Source organism: Lissotriton helveticus, chromosome 5_1, assembly GCF_964261635.1.
Source record: "Lissotriton helveticus chromosome 5_1, aLisHel1.1, whole genome shotgun sequence".
In the NCBI taxonomy this organism is placed as follows: Eukaryota; Metazoa; Chordata; class Amphibia; order Caudata; family Salamandridae; genus Lissotriton; species Lissotriton helveticus.
In genome coordinates, this window is record NC_136065.1 from 377,659,673 (window position 1) to 377,683,980 (window position 24,308).

The following is a 24,308-nucleotide window of genomic DNA, read 5'->3' on the forward strand; positions in this document are numbered from 1 at the left end:
AAAACAAGCTGGACTTGTTATTTCACGAGATTAGGTTACTATTAGCTAGATTTATCGCCATAAGTGGCTTAATAGTCAGTGGGGTTTGTTAAGTATAATGATTTTCATTTACCGCGGTTGTATATAAATGTATATAATTTGTGAATAGGTTAATTAAGCCACATGATTCGGTTGGTCAAAATATGTCATGTCTGATTAATGGGCCTTATATTTGAATAGTGATTTATAGTGTATATTATGAAGTTGATAGCGTAGCTTATGACATATTTCCTATAGGCCGCTGGATCACCTGCTGTCCGGTCTCTCCTTCCCTTGGCTGCAGAGGCTGAGCAGGGTTCACGAATACTAGGGGAAATGGCCCCTTGGGCGCCTTGGACCGGGCCTGACTTAATCTTTATATATTTTTTATGCTGAACTCTTCAAAATATGCAAAGAGTTGTGGATTATATGGAATGTGGGGACACTTCATAATTATGCGGGCAATGCAGCGGTTGTGCAATTGGTTAATTCCATTGCCCCTGTCTGTACAAAGTTATGATTTGTAGGAGGGTCCTGGTGGCACTGAATGAAGAGGGTACACACTAAAGCGCAGGAAATAATGGCACCACAGAGGCATAGTCCAGGCACATTGAGCTGGCCTAGGCCCTGTGGCGTAACGAAACTTGACCCCCCCCCCCCAGCAAATTATATGGAGGTGGGCCCAGGACCCAAACAGGAGCTCTAAGGCAGGCCAGGGGCACGAAGCCCGTGACAGTGCCGGAGAGGGCCCTCTGGGGCTCGCCCCCACCCCCAGGGATAATGTTACACTACTGCCTAGGCCCCTCTGCTCAAGTGGTGTTAGTACTAGACACATAACTCACCTATCCCTGTCCTGGAGCAGGGTTCGCAATCATGTTTCCTGTTTATATTTATCTGTGTGTATTACGTAGCGCCAAAATGTCCCTGTCCGAGACGCAGGAAGCATATTAAAATACCAAAAAACAGGAGAGGTATTCACAGTACACATATAGCTGCAGAGAACCGAAAGTGCACCGTGCATTACGACGAGGCATGAGTAGGGCCGTGAGCCAAAGGGTGTGCATCACGGTGGACTCGGGTGAACTCTGCATTTGACATCTCGCTGGAGTAGGTCACGCCATCACCTACTCCAGGTCTGGTTCGACAACAAGCAGAGCACGCACTTCAAGAGACCAATGGTGCGGACTGTCCAATGACGTCACGCCCCTGGAATACTTCACCACTTCATTTCCCCATGACCAGCACCAGGATTTGACACATGTTGAGAATTCCCAAACCATATCCAGAGATACACTCGAATATCTGTACATGCTTTTCGAGCGAAACAAAGTGTCTACATTGTAAATAAACCAAATATACATAGCTTCATGTTGTTAAATAACTAAAAAAGCTAACATAACTGTGTTTGTTGTAGGAAAAATGGCCAAATAAAATGCCACAAAATTGCCACTAAATTTCCATATTTGTGCCGCTAAATTTCCATTTTTGTGCCGCTAAATTTGCGAATCCATGCGCTATATCCTGGGGTGTCTGTATAAAGGTCTGGTCAACTATAAAACAATTTATGCTGCCACCACCGCCCTTTGTTCTAAACCCGTGGTACTTATAGTACGGCCTGCGGGCCGCCAGCGGCCCGGCAAGCCTTCATTGGCGGCCCTCGGACCTTGCCTGGCAGTTTTCACGGCTAGCAGTAAACACAGAAGATAACCACAGGAGCATACATAGTGAATATGTATTAAATAGGTACTGCCAGCCTAAGTGACTTCAGGGCACCTTCGGAAAGCTTCCCAAAAGGCCTTTTAAAAGGCAGCTGTAATCACTTTCCCAGCTGTCTTTTAAAAGGGTGTTTTGGGAAGCTTCCTGTTTGGACAGAGACAGAGGCGAAAAATAGAGGCAGAGGCGACAGATAGAGGCAGAGAGACTGAGAGAGGCAGAGAGGCAGATAGAGACACAGAGACAGATAGAGACAGGCAGAGATAGAGACAGGGACAAACAGAGACAGGGACAGACACAACCAGACAGGGACAGACAGAGACAGGGACAGACAGGGCCCGAGTCAGAGCCGGATAGAGACATATGGAGACAGGGACAGACAGAGCTAGATAGAGGCAGAGACAGATAGAGGCAGAGGCAGAGACAGATAGAGGAAGAGATAGACAGAGACAAATAGAGATAGAGACAGAGAGAGACAGAGGCAGAAACAGATAGAGGCAGAGACAGATAGAGACAGAGACAGAGACAGAGACAGATAGAGGCAGAGACAGATAGAGGCAGAGAGAGGGAGAGACAGATAGAGGCAGGCAGAGACAGGTAGCGACATAGACAGATAGAGACAGAGACAGATAGAGACAGGGACAGACAGAGACAGATGGAGGCAGAGACAGCTAGAGGCAGAGAGAGCTAGAGGCTTAGATAGATAGAGGCAGAGACAGATGGAGGCAGAGACAGATAGAGGCAGAGGTAGATAGAGACAGACAGAGACAGAGATAGAGGCAGAGAAAGATAGAGACAGGGACAGATAGAGGCAGAGACAGATAGAGGCACAGACAGACAGAGACAGACAGAGGCAGAGACAGACAGAGGCAGAAACAGACAGAGGCAGAGATAGAGACAGAGATAGAGACAGATAGAGACAGACAGGGACAGGCATAGAGACAGACAGAGACAGACAGTGAAGCGGAGAGGGAGATGGAGGGAGACTGAGGGGGAGGAAGGGGTCAAAGTGAGGGAGGCAGAGGGAAGGAGACAGAGGGAGGGAGGCAGAGAGAGAGGGAGGGAGACCGATGGAGACAGACAGAGGGAGACAGACAGGGGGAGGGAGACAGAGGGAGGGAGACAGAGGGAGACAGACAGAGGGAGAGAGGTATAGGGAGACAGACAGAGGGAGACAGACAGGGAGGAAGAGAGAGATAAAAAGAAGGATGGAGACAGAGAGAGAGAGAGGGAGGGAGACAGGGAGACAGAGGGAGAGAGAGATAGATAGAGAGAGGGAGGCAGAGAGAGAGAGAGAAGGAGAGAGAGAGATAGAGAGCGACAGATGTGTGTATGCCGGATCTGGTGGATCAGGGGACGAATGCGTCCGCTGCAGCGGCCTGTGTTAAACCTCATGGTCCCATTTCTTTTGCTCTAACCTCGCACCACCAGTGTGGCCTTATCCCCCACAAACCACACTGTAAATTTGTCCCAGAGAGAAAGTTTGTGAGTACCCATGTTCTAAAACAAAGGACAATTACAAAAAGGGGGTGGTGATGGACAGAGTATCTGAGTTAATCAGAACACTCCTACCCAGTCAACAGATCAGGGCTTGATCCATCACCGTTTTTTAGCTCACTGCACCATCCCAGTTCAGAACCTGGCTATATGCAAATTAGTCTGTCCCTGGCCCAGTGCATCATGGGAACAGGGCAGACCAAACTACCAAGCCAATTCTTCACTGGAAAGGAAACAAGCTTCCGGGGACCGGTTTCTGGCATTACAGCCGTCTTCGGCCCGGCTTGCTTGAATCCTGATGGTGCAATGAGCAAGGGACTCATGTCTGAGCATACCCTTCCACACTCATGGTGGCCAAAATAATTACAAAAAGGGGGTGGTGATGGACAGAGTATCTGAGTTAATCAGAACACTCCTACCCAGTCAACAGATCAGGGCTTGATCCATCACCGTTTTTTAGCTCACTGCACCATCCCAGTTCAGAACCTGGCTACATGCAAATTAGTCTGTCCCTGGCCCAGTGCATCATGGGAACAGGGCAGACCAAACTACCAAGCCAATTCTTCACTGGAAAGGAAACAAGCTTCCGGGGACCGGTTTCTGGCATTACAGCCGTCTTCGGCCCGGCTTGCTTGAATCCTGATGGTGCAATGAGCAAGGGACTCATGTCTGAGCATACCCTTCCACACTCATGGTGGCCAAAATAATTACAAAAAGGGGGTGGTGATGGACAGAGTATCTGAGTTAATCAGAACACTCCTACCCAGTCAACAGATCAGGGCTTGATCCATCACCGTTTTTTAGCTCACTGCACCATCCCAGTTCAGAACCTGGCTATATGCAAATTAGTCTGTCCCTGGCCCAGTGCATCATGGGAACAGGGCAGACCAAACTACCAAGCCAATTCTTCACTGGAAAGGAAACAAGCTTCCGGGGACCGGTTTCTGGCATTACAGCCGTCTTCGGCCCGGCTTGCTTGAATCCTGATGGTGCAATGAGCAAGGGACTCATGTCTGAGCATACCCTTCCACACTCATGGTGGCCAAAATAATTACAAAAAGGGGGTGGTGATGGAGAGTGTATCTGAGTTAATCAGAACACTCCTACCCAGTCAACAGATCAGGGCTTGATCCATCGCCGTTTTTTAGCTCACTGCACCATCCCAGTTCAGAACCTGGCTATATGCAAATTAGTCTGTCCCTGGCCCAGTGCATCATGGGAACAGGGCAGACCAAACTACCAAGCCAATTCTTCACTGGAAAGGAAACAAGCTTCCGGGGACCGGTTTCTGGCATTACAGCCGTCTTCGGCCCGGCTTGCTTGAATCTTGATGGTGCAATGAGCAAGGGACTCATGTCTGAGCATACCCTTCCACACTCATGGTGGCCAAAATAATTACAAAAAGGGGGTGGTGATGGACAGAGTATCTGAGTTAATCAGAACACTCCTACCCAGTCAACAGATCAGGGCTTGATCCATCACCGTTTTTTAGCTCACTGCACCATCCCAGTTCAGAACCTGGCTATATGCAAATTAGTCTGTCCCTGGCCCAGTGCATCATGGGAACAGGGCAGACCAAACTACCAAGCCAATTCTTCACTGGAAAGGAAACAAGCTTCCGGGGACCGGTTTCTGGCATTACAGCCGTCTTCGGCCCGGCTTGCTTGAATCCTGATGGTGCAATGAGCAAGGGACTCATGTCTGAGCATACCCTTCCACACTCATGGTGGCCAAAATAATTACAAAAGGGGGTGGTGATGGACAGAGTATCTGAGTTAATCAGAACACTCCTACCCAGTCAACAGATCAGGGCTTGATCCATCACCGTTTTTTAGCTCACTGCACCATCCCAGTTCAGAACCTGGCTATATGCAAATTAGTCTGTCCCTGGGCCAGTGCATCATGGGAACAGGGCAGACCAAACTACCAAGCCAATTCTTCACTGGAAAGGAAACAAGCTTCCGGGGACCGGTTTCTGGTCAGACTAATTTGCATGTAGCCAGGTTCTGAGCTGGGATGGTGCAGTGAGCTAAAAAACGGTGATGGATCAAGCCCTGATCTTTTGACTGGGTAGGAGTGTTCTGCTTAATTCAGATACTCTGTCCATCACCACCCTCTTTATGAATCGTTTTGGCCACCACAAGTGTGGAAGGGTATGCTCAGATGTGAGTCCCTTGCTCACTGCACCATCAGGATTCAAGCAAGCCGGGCCGAAGACGGCTGTAATGCCAGAAACCGGTCCCCGGAAGCTTGTTTCCTTTCCAGTAAAGAATTGGCTTGGTAGTTTGGTCTGCCCTGTTCCCATGATGCACTGGGCCAGGGTCAGACTAATTTGCATGTAGCCAGGTTCTGAGCTGGGATGGTGCAGTGAGCTAAAAAACGGTGATGGATCAAGCCCTGATATTTTGACTGGGTAGGAGTGTTCTGCTTAATTCAGATACTCTGTCCATCACCACCCCCTTTATGAATCGTTTTGGCCACCACAAGTGTGGAAGGGTAAGCTCAGATGTGAGTCCCTTGCTCACTGCACCATCAGGATTCAAGCAAGCCGGGCCGAAGACGGCTGTAATGCCAGAAACCGGTCCCCGGAAGCTTGTTTCCTTTCCAGTAAAGAATTGGCTTGGTAGTTTGGTCTGCCCTGTTCCCATGATGCACTGGGCCAGGGTCAGACTAATTTGCATGTAGCCAGGTTCTGAGCTGGGATGGTGCAGTGAGCTAAAAAACGGTGATGGATCAAGCCCTGATCTTTTGACTGGGTAGGAGTGTTCTGCTTAATTCAGATACTCTGTCCATCACCACCCCCTTTATGAATCGTCTAAACCAAAGGACAGCAGTTCTCTGTCCACTCTGGGTGTACTCTTAGTGTGCCCCAACAGGTCGTAGGACAGATCCTGGACCACAAATTGTCAGGGATAGGACTAGCCTCCTAAACACACACTAGTATACTGTGATGCAAGGGTAAACTAACAAGTCAGGATATCAGATAAACACACAGTGAGGTACTTAGTGCAGGAGTACACACCTCTATAACAGGAGGACTGTCCCAGCCCACCAGAACTGAATGCTAGTAGCAGAAAGACTGTTTCATCAGATTCTAGTGTCTATCAACATATGTAATATATCACTATCTCATATGGAAATAATTGTATTTTGATTACGACTTTGTGGTGCTGTGCCAGGTCCACCTCGCTGCTACACCGCCAGATCCGTGGTCGGGCCGCCCACCAGATTGCGAGTGTAACTCGTGTCTGGTGGTCTTTTCTTTTGACGTTTCCATGGCGGTGCTCGGAAAATGGACACCGCAATGGGAATGCCAAAAACTGTTCCTGCATAGCATGGACTGATAGGTCCATGCCGTGCAGGAACTGGGGTGCATGCATACAGGGGGGCACATGTTGTGCCCCTGTGCATGTATCCCAAGGTGCAGAGGCACAAGGGGGCTCTGTATGGCCCCCTATGTTTCGCCTCCGCCGGGGTTTTCATGGAGGAGGAACTGCCATGAAAACCAAGGCGGAGAGGAAACTCCTAATATGCTTGGTGGGACCATGGCAGTCTGCGGCACGCATATTGATGTCTCTTAACCGCCGCAACACCGGCAGGGAACGACGGTTCCCTGGCAGCTGCAGCGGGCAATGACGTTCCGACTGTCTTAACCATAAAAGGGGATCAGGAGACGGCCGTGCCCCCACAAGTCCAGACTTATAAAGGGCCCTTAGTTTGCATGTAATCCCAAAAAGCCTCCTCCCACTATATTCTTTAACAATCCACGAAAATTTGACTTTGACTTAACACTTTCAATTGTTCCCTTTTCTCTCTTGCTTTTGAATGACCTGCTAACATTCTAACTCTGCATGCCTCCTCTCTCTGGGTATAGCACACTTCATTTGCAAATAAGGTCTCCCTTAGTCTAGTTTACTGTATTTCTTCAATTGGCTACACCCCATTTGGAGCTTGGACAAAATAATGAGCTGTAAATATCAGAAGACAAATTTATCGGAAATAAAATATTGTGATACAAAAATATTGTGATGCAAAAACATTGTTGTCAAGAATATCTTTTTTTATATATAATGAATATCATTTTTAAGAATATTGCTTTAATATCATTTTCAGTAATGTAGTTGTAAATAATATCGTTTTTTAAATGATGTTATTGTAATTTTAGTTCATACATAAATTCTTTGTGTTACTATTGGTTTTATAATTGCAAATATTTTGTAAATATAGTGTGCAATTTTATGTGATTTGGAATTTAGAATTTTTATTAATTGTTAATAGTTATTTTTAGTGTTGCAGCGGGTTGTTGGTGTTGCAGGGGGATAGGGTGGGAAGTTAATTATGTATTAATTAATTATTCATTAATTAAAAAATGTAAGGTAATTATGTGATTGATATTAAATATGTAAATTAGGACCTACTGATATCTTTTAGTTATATGTTTGGTGCAGGTTGCTAGGTTTGTGGGGGTATAGGGTGGAAAGTTAATTAGGTAATAATTCATTACCCATACATTAACAATTCTGAAATAATTCTTGATTGCTAATTATGTAAATTGTGTAATACTTGTATTTCTTAGCTATAATTTAGGTGCGGGTTGCTAGGTTTGTAGGGGTTTATTGTTGGGTTGGAAGTTAAGTAAGTAATAAATATGAACAATTAATTGTTATATCATTATTTATTTGATTATCAATTTTGTAAATTGTGATATACTTATTTATTTGAGCTTTGTTTTAGGTGTGGGCTGCTAGGGTCATAGGGCACAGGGTGGGAAGTTAAACAAAAATAATTAAATAACTATTTAATTAATATTTGTATTAAATAGTAAATAACTATTACAATTATTTTTAAATAGTAAAGAATGATTATTAAAATAGTGAAAAATGACTTCAAAATTGATAAATAATTATTTAATGTATTATCAATGATGTAAATTGTAATAATTGAACTTGCATAGCTCCTTCTAATGACCATACCTAACTCATAATAATCTGTCTACTACAAGAACCAGGGGCAAAGGTGTGAAAATATTTTCTAGGGAGCACAAAAGTAATCCTAATTAACAAACAATAATCAATAACCACTGGATTAACCATTAATCTTCAGTTCCGGCATAGCATACCACTCACCATGAAGCTCTTCAAAACCTCATCAGGAATTGTGAGTGTTATATAAATCCAATGACAATGTAATACAATAATATGTTAAGCAGACAACCCTGTATGTAGGCCAGGATGAGGACAGCTGTGCCGCGCATATTCTGACGACCACCAAGAGAATGCACTGTACCTTGAAGTTGTATGACCTCTTGGGATCCATTCCCATAATGCACTTCTTCATCTTCAAGCGAGGACCAGGCACTCAGCGTCGCCTCAGTTACTGCAAACTGCTCTGCCACTCCTATAAAAAATTTATGAGTAAAGCCAACAGAAATGCAGTGTTACTTCTTTTAATTGCATTTTTATTTTTTATTTCTTTATAGTGCGAACTGACCAAGGGCATTAGAACGTTTAACAACAGCCAAAGTGGTTACTCGTTTCCAACATTCACTTAGGCAAAGTGAGCTGAGCTTAAGTAATTTTCCCAGAAATACAGTACACTGAACTGCGGCCAGGACCAGTACCGGCGGGTCCCGCGGCAGAGTGGCAGGGGATGGGGTGGAGGGGATGGGCAGGCGACAAAATAAACAAAAACACGGAAAATAACATACCTACTCCTAGCCGATCTCCGTTCTGCCGCTCTTCTCTGCTGTGTTCGTGCTGAGGCTCCCAGACTCCACAGCTAATCCCAGCGCTTCTCTCATGCTGGCCAGCATGAAAGAAGTGCTGGGATTGGCCTGAGCAGGCTTGTTTTCCACTCCAAAGGATGACTGAGAGCCTACGCCTGCTGTTCTCCCCAACCCCCAATGCAGCTCGGGTTAGGGAAATGTCAATGTGCATGACGGGCTGGCTGCCCTAAGACAGCCGGCCAAACCGTCATGCGCATTGACAGCAGTGCTGCTCACCATTCCCCTACTGTGCCTGTCATGGCATGGCCCCGCCCCCAAAAACTCAGCTCCATCTATAAGAAAAAGAAAATGACAATAATACTGCTTTATTATCATTTTATGTTTCATTTCTCTCAACTGGCCAGCAGGGGCTGAAGCTCCCCCACCAGGTAAATGGTGAATGTTCTCTGTTATTTATCTAACACCTGGGTAAATAGCAGAGACCATGCACTATTTGGCTGACAACAGATAAACAGCCACTTTCCATTTGTAAGGTCAGCAGTATTAGTCCATAGGCCACATCGCCTCTGCTCTATAGCGTGTTTATAATATATATTTTTCCCCAGCAAACAAATATGTAAATCTAAGAAGAGTCTGGATGTACTTTTAGCTTCTAAATGAACCTGTGTATATTGCATGCACAGTTTATGATGTCATAGCAAGAATGGATGCCATTATGTAACTTTGGTTTAGAGCAGGCGGATGTACCAGAGTGACCGATTGTGAGTACAATGAAGCTTTATGTCTTCTGAGCAGTGGACATAAACTGTTCACATACTCTAGCCCTGATTACAAAATTGTGGTTACATTCACAAATAAGAATTCCGAGTTATGCAGCAATTACTGCAGACTCCATCATTTTACACGGGTGACACCGGACGCTGGGGCTCACGGTTCAATCCCTGGCTCCAGCGGCAGATTAGCTCAGCACCATGTGACTCTAGGCAATAGCTTGCTTAATCTTCCCGATGGCCCCCAGTGCCTGGATGCCTCAGGGTAGCTATGTGCTTTACAAATACTGGATTTACAAAATTATCAGGGGAAAATGTGCAGAAAAAAGGCACATGTGGAATTCAGCGCATTAAATGCCAATTCTGCATGTTACGTACACCTTCATAGTACAAAATACATACATGCCAACAGACCCATTTTAGATGGAAGAATTAAGATTTTGTAAGCCCAAATGGTTTTATTTTAAGTGTTTCCCGCCTAAAATCTCCTCCTCTTCAATGTAAGTCAATGGGAAAAATCAGTTCCCCCTTTTTCCCCCCAAATCTCCCTCTTACCAGGTTCACAAAGTTGGCATGTATGAAAATACGGAATAAGAGGTGGATAACAGGTGCAGTACATACTCTCATTTTACCACACTCATCATCTGTCCCATAGTGATGATACGGAAATGTAGTGACGAAGCACATTTCCATAACCCACCTTTGTCCTCCTTTGTATGTAATACATATTTAATGCATCTATGACCATTAGCTCACCATTTCTCTAGGACCTAGCAATACATGTCTCTAGAATCTTTTTTCCAGGACCTACTCCAAATACATTAGGACACAGCTCACGTAGACTCATGTCAGAAAATGTCCCACATAGGGCTAATTACAAGTAAGCCGATATTGTTGCATCTGATAGAAATCCGACAGCTATCTGTTCTGAATTTATGAGATGTAATAATTATTGCATATTTCCACTTTTGGGGGAACAACATGCAAATATTGGTGCGTATGACAGCAACATCCACATATCCTGGTAGATACCATGCTTTTTTCCCCAAGTTAAAATCTGGCAGGATTCACCTGCCGATATTTGAATGAAGGGTGCAATCTTTATTGTAACTGGTAATTACCGGATGCGATAAACATCACACCACTTGTAACTGCAAACCCTGTGCAGAGATCACGATTGAATGTGTCACTAGTAATCAGGCGCTAAGTTGTTTGTCTCTCCTTGTCTTGCAAAGTGTAAGCACTGACACATCAATATGTTATTCTGAACATTGCCCCTTCACAAATTGCAATGTAATGACTGTTCTTTTTTAACTGTTCCGCCTTTTGCATAGACTGGTGCAAATTCTAATGCCAATAAAGTATGCCGCATTGTTTTGTGTGGTATTGGAATTATAGGCTCTGCCCCTATTATGCCAACAGCCCTCTATTCATATGGCCCAGGTCCAACAAATCTGGCTTCTTCCTGTTGCCACAATAAATCTTGGAGTGAAATGGGCTGTGTTATGCAATAGGCATCCTCGACACTTCTGAAAAATCAGTCCCAAACCATGTGGGGCTAGGTCCGACAGGGAAGACAGAAGCATTACTAAAGCAGCCATGGAGGAAATTTAGGTGAGATCTTGAATGCTGAATGCCCAGTGTAGTCCTCACTCAGCCAAGTGAGTTGTAGGGTTACACCTCCGGAAGCTTGGGAAATGTGAAACTCTCAGCTCTCCCTGCTTCCAGCAGCTGCCTCTTCAGGCATTGGCACTCATCTACATGTATCCATTAGGGAGAGGTCTATGAGAGATAGATCTGGTAGAAGACACTGTGGAGAGGTCTTGGGATCAAGGGCCCATTCTCCTGCCTCCTAAGGGCTCAATCTGACTGCCTTAAACTCTATTGAACAGATACTGTGACACTAGCCTCTATGTCAGGCCAGAGTGCCATACATTGTCCACCATCACCCTCACTAGAACTCCTCCTTCTTTCCTCTCCTTTACCCTTCTGCCTTATTGTTACGGGTTGTTTTTAATGTAGGTTCCATTTGGAACTTGTGGTAGAATGTTGTCACGGACATTCTGACATAGTGTTATAGATTGAACAGTTAGGGCCTCATTATGAGTTTGGTGGTCCGACCACTGTAGAACGCATCCGTCCCCGCCAGTAACCCATGGCGTTTGTGGTCCAAAGACCACCATATTATGAGTTGACCACGGTGCCGGCAGTGTGGCGGCGGGGATCTTGCAGAGGTGGTGAGTACTTTTTCTAAATATATTGATGCCTGTGTGTGCATTTCGATTGCATACACAGGATGCACACATATGCACGATACATGTGGAAAAATGCCATTTACCCATTATCAGGGTTCGGCCCATATGTGGGCAGTGCTGGCAATGTGTTTATGGTACCAAAGCGACTCACCTGTAGAACGTCGCAAATGGGGTCATAATCCTTGATGTGAAGGTCCTGCTGTGAAGAGGGGAACCTCAAGAAAGGGATCCACATTGGACTCTGCCTGGAGGGACAAGAAAGCAGTGAGTATGCACCCCAAATCCTTTATCATTGCCACCTTAAAGCGGGCAGTCGGACTGCCATGGTCTGCTAGTGGAGCAGGCAACTTATGATACGCACAGCAGTGCAGCTACCCTGTACCAGCCTATGGCAGCTGTCTTTCCCTGAACGTGACCCGGTGGTCAGCAGTCTGCTGGCAGTCTCAGCAGTCCAGACGGGGTCTTTGCAAAGGCCATCTGCACAACTTGTCATACGGCCGACAGATAGCCGAGCTCTCCATGCTCAAACTGCCACCCCTGGTACGGCGGTCCACAGAACTGGCAAACTCATAATAAGGCCCATAGTCTTGACTGGACATGGTGCTGGAATGATTGTCCTCAGTAATAAACAGCAACTTTATTTACCAAGACACCTATCTCGTGTTGTTCTTTACAACACGTTTTAGCGACGAGCGGCTACAACCTCATGTCTCAGGGCAGCAGTAGCACTAGTACGGCTGTATTATTTGACTTATATCTGATGACGGCAGTCAGGCAAGTTATGGGGCTCTGCTTATGTGGCTATTCAGGCTGGTTTCAGATGGAGCGGCTTGTGAGATGGTGTGTTTACTTATGCACATATACTGTTGGAAGCAGGCGGAGTGGCAGGAAGTGTTGGGAGGCAGTTGTGGAGATGGCTGTTGTGAGTGTCAGGCCCCACTTCTACGAGCTTTGTTTTACTAGCTCAGTACCTCGAACCCACCTTTGTTAGTGCAAGCTTTGCTAACTGTTCACTCGCTGTTTCTCTCACGTCCCTGGCTTTCTTTGTTAGTCTGTGCCGCACATGTCATCTAGAGTGCCTACACGCAACAGCAAGCCCAATCTCCTACCGAAAGTACGTCAGTTATGTTTGGCAGCCATATTTTGGGGCAAGAATTTCCATCTCGAAGTCCATTCGAAGCGACAGGCATGCCTTGCTGTTTCCTGATTGGCCTGTCTTAGGCAATAAACATGCCTTATTGTCACTATTTCCAGCATTTGCAGTGGTCATCGATCTCCATTCCGATATCCTGTTTGCGGCTACGGGCTCATCTTACTGCTTCTTTGTTGGCTTGTCTTCTGCAATAGGCATGCCTTCCTGTTACCTAGTTAGAGTATTTGCACAGCTTTTGCTGCATGGTATTTGCTTGTCCTTGGCGATGGGCACACCTCCTGTTTTCATTCCAGGAAGCACACCTGAGACCCCTGTGATATCAAAATCATAGGAGTTTTGGCATTTTTCATCAGGAATTTCTGATACAAGATTTCAATTCAGAGACAGACATGCTCTGGGAATGGTAATTTATAGGTTTTGACTTTGGGGGAAACAAACTTTTAGACTGTTGCTATCATCAAAGTTTAACAACTTCCAGATGTTGTTGTGGGTGATGCAGTATACAGTTGATGGAGTTCTAAGTGTGTTTTTGTCTTATCTTAATTTGTGCAAGATGCAAAATGCCGATATTTCACAACCATTCTTAGTGGAAGCTAAAATTCAAAAGTAGTGGGTCAATGGTTTAAAAACTTTGACATCTATTTAATTGCTATTGACAGGGACAGATTTAATGCAAGAAGGAAATCGCCCCTGCTTTACAATTGTTTAGGTGCTGAAGGCATAGGTTTTTTAACAGGACACAATCGCAGTTTTAATCCATTGATAATTTCCTGGCCTCTACATGGAAGCTTGAGGGTAAACCTGGATAATTATTTCAGGGACTAAATTTTGGTTAATTGTTTTGACAAGTGTATCCAGCAGAAATTGTCCTGTTGCCATAATCCCAATTTCTGGGAAACACTAGAGCTAGCCAGAGGAATTGAAATATCGACCCAGCCTTTGAAGGAATTGAACAAAGGCAAGGAATAAGTATCTACGGAACAGGTGCATGCAATCACACTCAAAGCCAAATCAAATGATAAAGATTCAAGGAAGGATGGGCGATCTGTTGGTTATTCCAACATACTTTTCAAGTGTGTAACCAGCAGCTACTTAGCCAATTTCTAAAAATTGCCTTGCGGTCAATAAACTGTGTTTGAAGTGTAATGAATTGGGACATATTACAAAAAAAGTAGGAGTGCGCAAAAGGTGGGTTTGTGAAGGAAGAGGAATCTCATCCTTACCATGAGTTGGTAGAAGAATTAGAAACTAGGATAGTGTTATCCATGAAGGTGGTGGAGACTGCGCAAGGTAATGTTAAAAGTGGGGATCCCATTTGTGATATCAGTATTGGTAAAACAAGTTTAAAGTCACAGTGGATTCTGGATCACCAATCACCATTAAAACTGACAAAATGTACTATTCAGAGTGATTTTCAGTCCAATTGCGCCTCCAGACATACGCACCATTGCATTTGGTGGTCATAGTATTGACTTGATGGTTTTTTATCAAGGTTCTATTATAATTTCAAGAGATGTCCATCTGTATCAAGATGTATGTGGCAAATAAGGGCTACAATATCTTGGGGTAGAGAGATCAGGGGCACTTGGCATGGTGCTCAGACAGGAACAGATTGCCCCGTATCCTTAATGGATTCTGTAGCACAACTTCAAATGAGAAAAAGGTTACTTGAGGTACATAAATCACTTTTTAAAAAACGCCTTGGGTTGGCGAAGGGATTCAAGAACATGATCCTCTAAAAAAAGAGATGCTATGCTAGTTGTGCATAAAGTAAGAAATGTTCGGTTGAGTGTTAGGGGTCAATTGAAGGATCATTTAGATCAATTGTGTTCAGCAAAAGTCATTGAGCCTGTTGATTCTTCTGAGTGGGTTTCCCCCATGGTGGTGGCCAAAAAGAAGAATGGTGAGATGAGGCTCTGTGTGGACCTCAGATCTCTCAACAAGTACATTTTTGAGGATTGTTTTCCCCTCCTCAAATTCCAAGAGACATTAGCACAATTGGTTGATGCTAAAGTATTTTCCACCATCGACCTGAGAACAGCATACCACCAGATATATTTGTGTGCTAATTCCAGATCATTATCCACTTTAACACACCTTTTGGTGTCTATACGTTCCTGCGCTTGCCTTTTGGCCTGGCATCGGCTGCTTCATAAATTAATGTTTAAACTTTTTGGAGATAATTAACAGGTTTTGGTAAACCAAAACGATATCCTAATATTCACAAGCAATGAGGAGGATCAAATAAATAATGTACTGGATACACTGGAAAGACAACGTCTGACTGTGAAAAGAGATCAATGTTGCTTCGTGGCTCCAGAGGTGGAGTATTTAGGGCACATTTTGTCCAAAACTGGTACTAAACCTAAATTGGATTTGGTTGATGCAATTAAACAGAGCCTGGAGCCTACAGACAAGGATCAGTTAAGATCCTTCTTAGGGCTGTGCAAATATTAATCAGGTTTATACATACTTTTGCTTTACAAACTAAACCCCTTAGGAGAATTTTGCGCAAGGGGGCTGAATATGCTTGGGGTACTGAAAAACATGAAGCATTTGAAGTTTTGAAACTGTTGATTATGGATGCTCCTGCCTTATTTCCATTCAAAGATGATGCTAAGGGCCTGATCATCACTTTGACGGTGTGGGAACAGGCTGCCACAGCGCTGCCCTGCTCCAGCACCGCCAAAGCTCACCGCCACCGCCCCTCCAGTCTTTTGTAGTCTGGTGGGTGGTCCTTTTGTGTTCCTACAGTGGTGCCTTTCGAAAAGGCACGGCAATGCCCATGTCAAAGGCCATTCCTGCATGGCATGGACTATTAAGTCTATGCCATGCAGGAACAGAGGGTGCATGCACACAGGGGGGCACATGTTGTGCCTCGCTGCATGTATACCCAGGCCCAGGGGCATGGCCCCCTTACAGGGCCCTCTTTGTTTCCTCCCCACCTCACTTTTCCCTGTGAGCTCGCTGCCGTGAAAAGCGAGGCGGGGAGGAAACTCGCATTATGCTTGGCAGTGCGCAGCAACACCGCCAAGCATATTGTGGCCTTAGGACCACCGCACCACTGCTGAGGATCGTGGGTCCCTGGCGGTTGCGGCGGTCCTTTTGCGGTCTGACCCCCACACTTGTAATGTGGCACTCGGACCACGGGTGGGCGGCCCACAACCGCCACTTCACCTCCATCACAGGGAACTTGTAATCAGGCCCTTAGTCAATTGTGACAGTAGATGCCACAATGGTGTGGTAGTTGCCAGTAACACGATTTTGTATGTGGAATGGAAGGGGTGTAAGGAAAATTGTCAAATCAAGTTAAGACAGTTCATTACCAAGGGTTGGCCTCAGGAAAGGAAAGTGAGTGATGATATTACACCTTTTTACAAAGTTAAAGACGAGCTTTCCATTGACAATGAATTGGTGCTGTGTGGGAACAGGCTTATTCCCTCAAGTTTTCAAAGGAAGTGATTGGTAAATCTTACACATCAAGTTCATGTTTGCATGACCGGCACAAAAAAGGGTGTGTGACTTTTATTGGTGGCAAGGAATAGACAATGAAGTAGATATGTGGGTAGACCAATGCATAGGTTGTAGTCAAGCCGACAAGTCCTTGAGGGTTTATCAAAATCCTTTGTGCCCAGATGAATTTTCTAAGGGCCCATGGGAAAAGTTGGATATGGACTTGTGGGTCCTATGTTTGATTTACCAGTGTGTATGAGATATGCTTGGTGCTTGTGGATTACCACTCTAAGTGGGTGTAGTATACGTTTTTAAAGAACCCAACATAGAGGTGGTGGTAGGGTTCTTGTCATCCTTGTTTGAGAGGGAAGGTTATCCCAAGGTTATTGTCACTGACAATGGGGTGCAGTTCAAATCTAACGCCATACAAGAGTTTATTAATGACCATTGTATTAAACATCCCATGGTTACTCTGTAAAGTCCACAAAGCAACAGGATGGTAGAAAGAGTTAACCGAATGTTGAAGGAAACTGTCCAGTTAGCGTTGGCTGCTGGAGTAGAAGTGGTGAAGGTTGTCCATGATAGGGTGTGGAGTTACCATAATACCTACATTCTTCTACAGGAGTTTCTCGTTTTGTACTTCTGAAAGGTAGGCACTCTACTTGTTATTTATCTGCTGTGTGGGTTTTGGAGGAAACTGAAGCAAGCAAGAGAGTCTCTGGTAATGAGGATGTGTGGAGCAAGGTCAGAGAAGAGCAAAGGAGGTGCAAGGTGAGGAATTATGCTTTTCGCAATGTTATGGATGTAATTTTCCAAGTAGGGATTTTGGTGAAGGTTAACAGACCTCAGGGGCAAAAGAAGCTGGGTTCTATGTTTTTCCCAGCCACATGTGCAGGGAAAGTTTCCGATCATGCCATATTTGTTGAAAATGGGAAATGGTGGAGCAAGAGTAGGGCGGCTCTGGTGAAGAATGAACTTGAGTGTGGTACTGGTGCGGGTGTGGAAAAGTGGCCTAATGAAGTTCTGGATATGGAGGATGAATGGTGGTTGAAGGATGAGTTGAGTAGGGCTAATTAGGTGGGGTTACCTTGGGTGTAATATTGAGGGAGTGGGAGATTCTCGTCCCATTCAAGAAATTCAGTCATCTTCTAGTCCTGACGCTGGCCCATGTGGTGAATCTACTAATGTTGCCTGGAGTGATGTGGCAGATCCAGTTTGTTCCTCATTTGTCACTGGGAGGGTACGAAACATAATGAATACTGTTCTCCCTAAATATTTACATGAATAGGTCTTGTACTAACTATTTGATTTGCATGAGGGTTGATTTGATTAATCTTTCGTTCGCTTTTGCAAATCCATTACTGTTATTCAGTTGTGTTTGTTTCCATGGGAGCCTGTACTACTTTATATTATATTGTACATGCTATGTATTATTTTGATGGTCGAACTTGTGTTATTTATTCTTGTATTTCCTTTCATAGTTTTGGTTATTTCATGTATTATAGTTTTGAATTTTTGTTTGGTGTTTGTTAAGGTGGAAGATGTGTTATGGGTTGTTCTTAATGTAGGTTCTGTTTGGAACCTGTTGTAGAATGTCGCCACTGACACTCTGGCAAAGCGTGCTAGGGTGACCAGGTAGTCTTGACTGGGCATGCTGTTGGAATGGTTGTGTGCTGTCCTTCGCAATAAACAGCAATCTTACTTCTCAAGACACCTGTCTTATGTTATTCCCTACAACACTTATCTTGCCGCCCACCCTACCTCTTTTGCTCCACTCCCCATCTCTCCCTACTTGTTGAACAAATAGCTAAGCTCAACTCAGCACAAGAACGTATTGCTGCGTACAGAGAAAAAAATGTGTTTTGGGATAGATCACCATATTTATCCATCCATCACCAAGGCCTGTCCTCATTCCCTCTAACCCGGCCGACCTCCCTACCAGATCCTCTTGTGCGTCTCTCCTACCGCCGGGCTCCTTAGGGCTCCGAGGTGACTTTAGGGTGGCATAAAACTCTACAGAAACCCAACATGTCACAACAGTAAGTCTCTGAGGCTGAGTAAATGAGTGCACACGACATGAAGGTAAACAGCCATGCCAAGTCTGGCCACCAGGATCTGCCCCTGTGCAGTGCATGTCTTCTCATATGTCTCACAATGTGTAGGAAGCCACCCCAACTGCACCGGCTTCGACTGGGGGCAGGAGTGGCTTGAACTCCAGGCTTTGGAGAACTGAGTGATCCATCCACAGTTACTTTGCTGTGGAACCTCTACGACTGTCACATGTTCAGTGCCCTAAAGTTCAACCTCCTGCCATGTTCTACACAGTATGTTCATTACCGCAGTGTTACACCACAACCCTCATATCCCCAACCATAGGTACCTGCAGCGAAGCGGGCTTCCTTCAGTTCATCCGTGAGGCAGGAGTAATGCTCCTCGTCCGTCAGGGAGGGGTCCCAGCCAGTCTGCTGTGTGCTCCAACCCTTCCACTCTATCAGGTGGGCAACGCGGCCACGTGCCATGGCTGTTGGCTTGGTGATGTGGTCCTTGATGGTCTGTACTAATCCTAGAGGGGACAGAAGTCACACAGGCATTAGGGTGAGGATCTTTCTCCACTAGAGGCCTGGAGAAAGGACATGCAAGCAGGTGTGCGGAAAAGGATGCTTTAGTCAAGAAAGTCCTGGACTATCTCACAAGCGGATGGATAGGTGGCAATGGTGAAAAATTGCACTAGGATCAGTGTTGCTGAGAAGTAGTAGTAATGAGGTCAAATGATTCACGTGCCAAGCACAGCTGCCTCTAAAAATCCAAAAGACGAGACACAGTCATTCATATGATAGTCTCTACACTGGCAGACTGTTTTTTACAAGGCACCATTTTGTCAAGAAATCGGACAACTTGCCAGTCAGTGAATTTTTAGGGGTACATGAAACACACAAATGTGATGGAAGGAATGCTTGCAAGCTGAGGTGGCCAGGTGAGCAAAAGAACGATGGCTTGGAATGCTACCGCAAGCGTTTGCCAGTGGTTAAACTTATTGCAAGCATTGCTCCCATCAACGTTTGTGTGTTAGAGTGAATTATTGGCTTCTGGTTTTGAAGATTCACATAGCCCATCCATTCTTTACTACTCTCTACCCTGTCCAGATAAATCCACTGCCAAATGATTGCGAACAAGCTTCGGCAAAGCCAGTAGGTCTTAACATAAAATAATGTAACATAACATAACATGTGTTTGTAAAGCATACGTTCGCCGGTCTTGATTTTAGAAGGTGAATGCCGGCCTAATGGTTTCACCAGTTCTTATTTGCAGTGGCACATTGTGGCCACTTTTTAATTAGTTTACATTTCTGACATGGCCATGTTGGAATGGTAAAGTAAAAAAAAATGCTAAAATGTCTACCGCCATATCATAACTCGTGTGTGCAGGCATCATGGTGCATGCGTGTGTACGTGTTGCAAGGCACGCACATTTATGTGTGCATAAGAAAGTCATCTTGGAACACCGTGTATGCACATGCATCACATATTCCACTAAGTATCGATTCTCATGTCCAAATTCACAAACTTTTTCTTATACACTCTTGTAGATATGTGCTAATCTCTAATAGTTACCAGTACTGTATTCACATAATTCTGTGTATTTATATGTATATTCCATTCACCTATATTTGCACTGTAAAGCGCTCTGATACCTGCAAGGGTCTTGTTCGCTCTATACAAAACCGGAAAAATAAAAATAAATAAATACAGTATCGCAATTAATGCGCTGAGAGGTGCCAGTGGCCATTTTTTTACTTTACTGCTTGAAAGACAAAGTGCACGAAGCACTTACAAGTGAATCAAGCAGTAAAAACTAGTTAAGCGGAAAAGAGACGGTCATGGGGCACCTCAAAAAAGTAAACAGGGTGGAGGTCAGCGGTTTAAAGGATCCAAGGAGTGTGCGGAGGCACTCCCAATAAATAAAAAATATGTGTGTGAACTACTATTTTAAGTAGTAAACATTCGTGAAATCTGGGGGCTGATACCATTACTGACAGGCAATCTGACATCCAATGCCTAGAGCCAGCTGAGCCACTTTAGCCAGTGGCTCAAAGAGACCATCAAAAGACCCTTTCTGTATCTTTATGTGTGTTGTAGAATGTGGTATATGTGTTGTGTGAAGACATGAGCTCTCGTCACACAGCAAAAGAACTAAAACGAAATGGGTCGCCCCCACAGGCCAATCAGCTTAAGTCCTGTGATGGGATGCTCCTGACACAGTAACACTTTAAGCGAAAAGGAGGAAAATGCTTGGGGCAAAGAGAAGGAAAGGGAAATGTTTTTGCACCCAGGTATTACAAGGCAATGAGCCGGGTTTGTGTCGTATTTTTCACTTTAATAAGAAGTCACAAAAGTGAAACAGAGTTGATCCACGGTTACAGAAACTAAGAAGTGACTAAGAAGTAATGTCATAAAACATGCAGAACTTTCCTGCTTTAGGTGAGTGCGGGCAAGTGCCTGGCATCCTTGAGGTGTGTAATAAATAATTTCTGGTTAACTAAATATATATATATATATATATATATATATTGCACAAATCCTCTTTTGAAAAAGAAGAAGAACGAGTCGGCACTCACGGAGTATATATCCCAATCCTTTTTTATTCTTTTGTGAACACAGCCAGCATAGCACAAAGCTTTGTGCTATGCTGGCTGTGTTCACAAAAGAATAAAAAAGGATTGGGATATATACTCCGTGAGTGCCGACTCGTTCTTCTTTTTCAAAAGAGGATTTGTGCAATTTATACAAGCGGGGCTCTGCTTGGGAGTCGTGCACCGATATCAGAGCGCCATTGGACTGGGCAATTGAGCCGGATTTTGTTAATATATATATATATATATATATATATATATATATATATATATATATATATATATATATATAGATACGATGAGGTGGATTAAAAAAGATGCAAGATTTTCTGATCGCCATGAGAAGGGCAAGTGCAAAGTTTGAGGTTGTTTAACAAACTAAAAGGGGGAAAAAACACAGGGCCTCATTTATGAAAAGTGATGCATCGCTGCGTGAAAACAGCCATCCGTCACTTTTCACTGCACCCTCCTTGCGACCCCAATGATGCGTCATATTTACAGTATGACGCATCCTGGCGCAAGGAGTTACAGATACGTCAGTATTTTTGACGTATCTGTATGATGCAAAAGTGACACATTGCCGGAGTGTGTCACAAAAGTGAAGCAACTCCAGCTATGTGTCCTTTCACATGGGGCAAGCCCCATGTGAAAGGGCCTGCGTCAGTCTTACGCCTGCTGTGAGGCAGGCGTAAGAAATTGACGCATTTGTGTCCTAGAAGTGGCGCAGTGAAATTTTATAGATTTCACTGCGTCACTTCCATGACCCTTTCTTGCGTCAATACGCCCCCCTTGCATACATTATACCTGGCGCAGGTATAATGTGGCGCAGGGGTTTACAAAGTGACGCATCTACCTAGATGAGTCACTTTGTAAATATGGCGCAACAAGGCGCATTTTTTACGCCACTGGTGCGTCACAAAGAGTGACGCACCGGCGGCGTAAAAGTGACGCACAGCCTCATAAATGAGGCCCACAGATTGCCAGGGAAGAGTAGATGATTTTCGGTTGATAAAGGTCTGCGCATGCTCAAGTGTAGATGTCAAGGAAGGCCAAGTTCATGCCAAATTTTATAGCTGTCCTCATACAATGCTTTAACACACAAATGTCCTTATTATGAGTTGTGCAAAACGCGCTGTGTATTTACCCCACAAGCCAAATAGCTTCACCCCTGAGTAAGTTGTTTACAGGGTATGGTAAATATTTCTTGTCATGAAGGACAGCTTGCAGAGGCAATATTTATTGCACAAGAAATGACAATTTTTCCTGCTGTATTTTAAGATGTATGTCGGGGCAGAATTATGTGAGTGTGATAATCGTTACACAATTTGTAACACGATCCCTGTGCAGATTCCTGTTTACACAGGGATTGCAATTTGCCACCTGACTCCTAATCAGGCCTAATGAGTAAAACGCCAAATTACATAGTAGTTAGCTTGAAAACCAGAGTGTCCAACTTAGGTCCAGAAGTATCTATGCAATCCATGCAGAATCTATGCAAGATAACCACATATGATGTAAATAAGATAATAAGCTACATATTTAGTAGCTGTCACATGGTATGAGCAGCCTCCACCAACTGTACACAACACAAACGCATTCTGCAAGCGGGCCACAATACATTCTTACCCTCTTACAATCACACATAACAACACCTTATAAGGTGACGCGTCCCATCTCTCACTCATTTTGACTCCACTGCATGTGGATGCGCAGTATTATTTATTATTATTTTTGGCATTTGTTAAGCGCACTACCACCATTGCAGGCATCCTGGCGCTGACTAGATCAGATGAGAAAGGAAATGATCACAGGGGTGAGAATTATCAGGCGGTTATTGTGGGAAATAACCAGGTAATATATAACAATTCAGAAGGGCAACTGTGGTCTCCATGCATGACCCCGAAAAACCTCTCATGTTGGGCACTCTTATCAAGCAAGACCCTTACTACCATGCATGTCACATAGAGTTCTGTGAAAGTGCTTTAACACATCGTCAGGGGTTTGAAGCTCTATACAAATCCAGCTATAATACAAAAAAGTAAAGCAGCTCTAATGAATCAGAGAAAGGAAAGGATTACAGCAAAGTGGTGTCCTTAGAGGCTGGGATTAGCTGAGGATTGGCCTGACATACTCATTGCCTCATGCAAAGGAAAACAGCCTCTTCTTAGAGACATAAGCGTGAACATGATTTCACGGACTACTAGCACAATTTGTTTTCCTTCGAAACAGTCAATCATCCCACCCTCATACACAACATGGATTCTCAAATGGGATTCAATGGCAATGTCCTTCATTGGTTCTTCTCTTACCTTTCCAACTGACACAGTCTGTTCACATAGGCACCTCCAGGTCACAAATTATTCCTATCACCGGTGGAATACCCCAGTTCTCCATATTGTCTCCTGTCATCTTTAGAATGTACCTGGAGCTGCTTGTTGCTCTACTCGCAGATAACAGCATCAAGATTCACCAATATTTGATGACACAGAACTCTACTTGAAAGTTTCCTCTGCTTCGCACATCCAGTGCCTCAAACACTGCTTGCACATCATACCTACCTAAAGCTCAACCCAACCAAGACAGAATTCCTGTTATTTGCCAAGAGCAATAAACAAAATCCAGTACAAATCTGGCTCAATGACATAAACCTTGCTGGCTTCAAACCCCAACTTCACTGAATGCCAAGTCACTTGGATTCAACCTGGACACCAACTTCACGCTCAAGAAACACACGGCCCAAAAACGCAAAGATGGCTTGCTACCAGCTCTCTCTAGTGAAGAAAGTCAAACCATTTCTTCCAGAAAGCGACCTCAGAACTGCTGTTTAATCCTTCTTACTCTCACAACTAATGGCTTTAATGCCCTTCTCTATGGTTCTTAGACTCCACACTGGTACCCTTTAAGAGTATCCTACAGGCAGCAGCACATCTCGAACCAGGCTTCAAGAAACATGATCAAATAACCACTATCCTCATGGAACTTCATTGGCTCCCCTTGATGGCCCACACTATCTTCAAAATCAGCTGCGTCTTTTTCAAAGCTATCACGACCACCACCCTTGCTTATCGTTCAGACTCAGCACACCTGCAGCCAG

The 24,308-nt window shown here is 44.5% G+C and overlaps 1 protein-coding gene across 1 annotated transcript in view; it reads right to left on the reverse strand.

Annotated features, from left to right (window-relative positions):
* Positions 1-24,308, reverse strand: part of FAM131C (family with sequence similarity 131 member C) — a 396,305-nt gene that overhangs the window by 56,240 nt on the left and 315,757 nt on the right. The window contains exons 5-6 of the mRNA XM_078642544.1: positions 18,965-19,147; positions 8,515-8,625 (exon numbers count right to left, since the gene is read on the reverse strand). Of these exons, the coding sequence (XP_078498670.1) occupies positions 8,515-8,625; positions 18,965-19,147 (294 nt within the window). The remainder of the gene's footprint in view (positions 1-8,514; positions 8,626-18,964; positions 19,148-24,308) is intronic.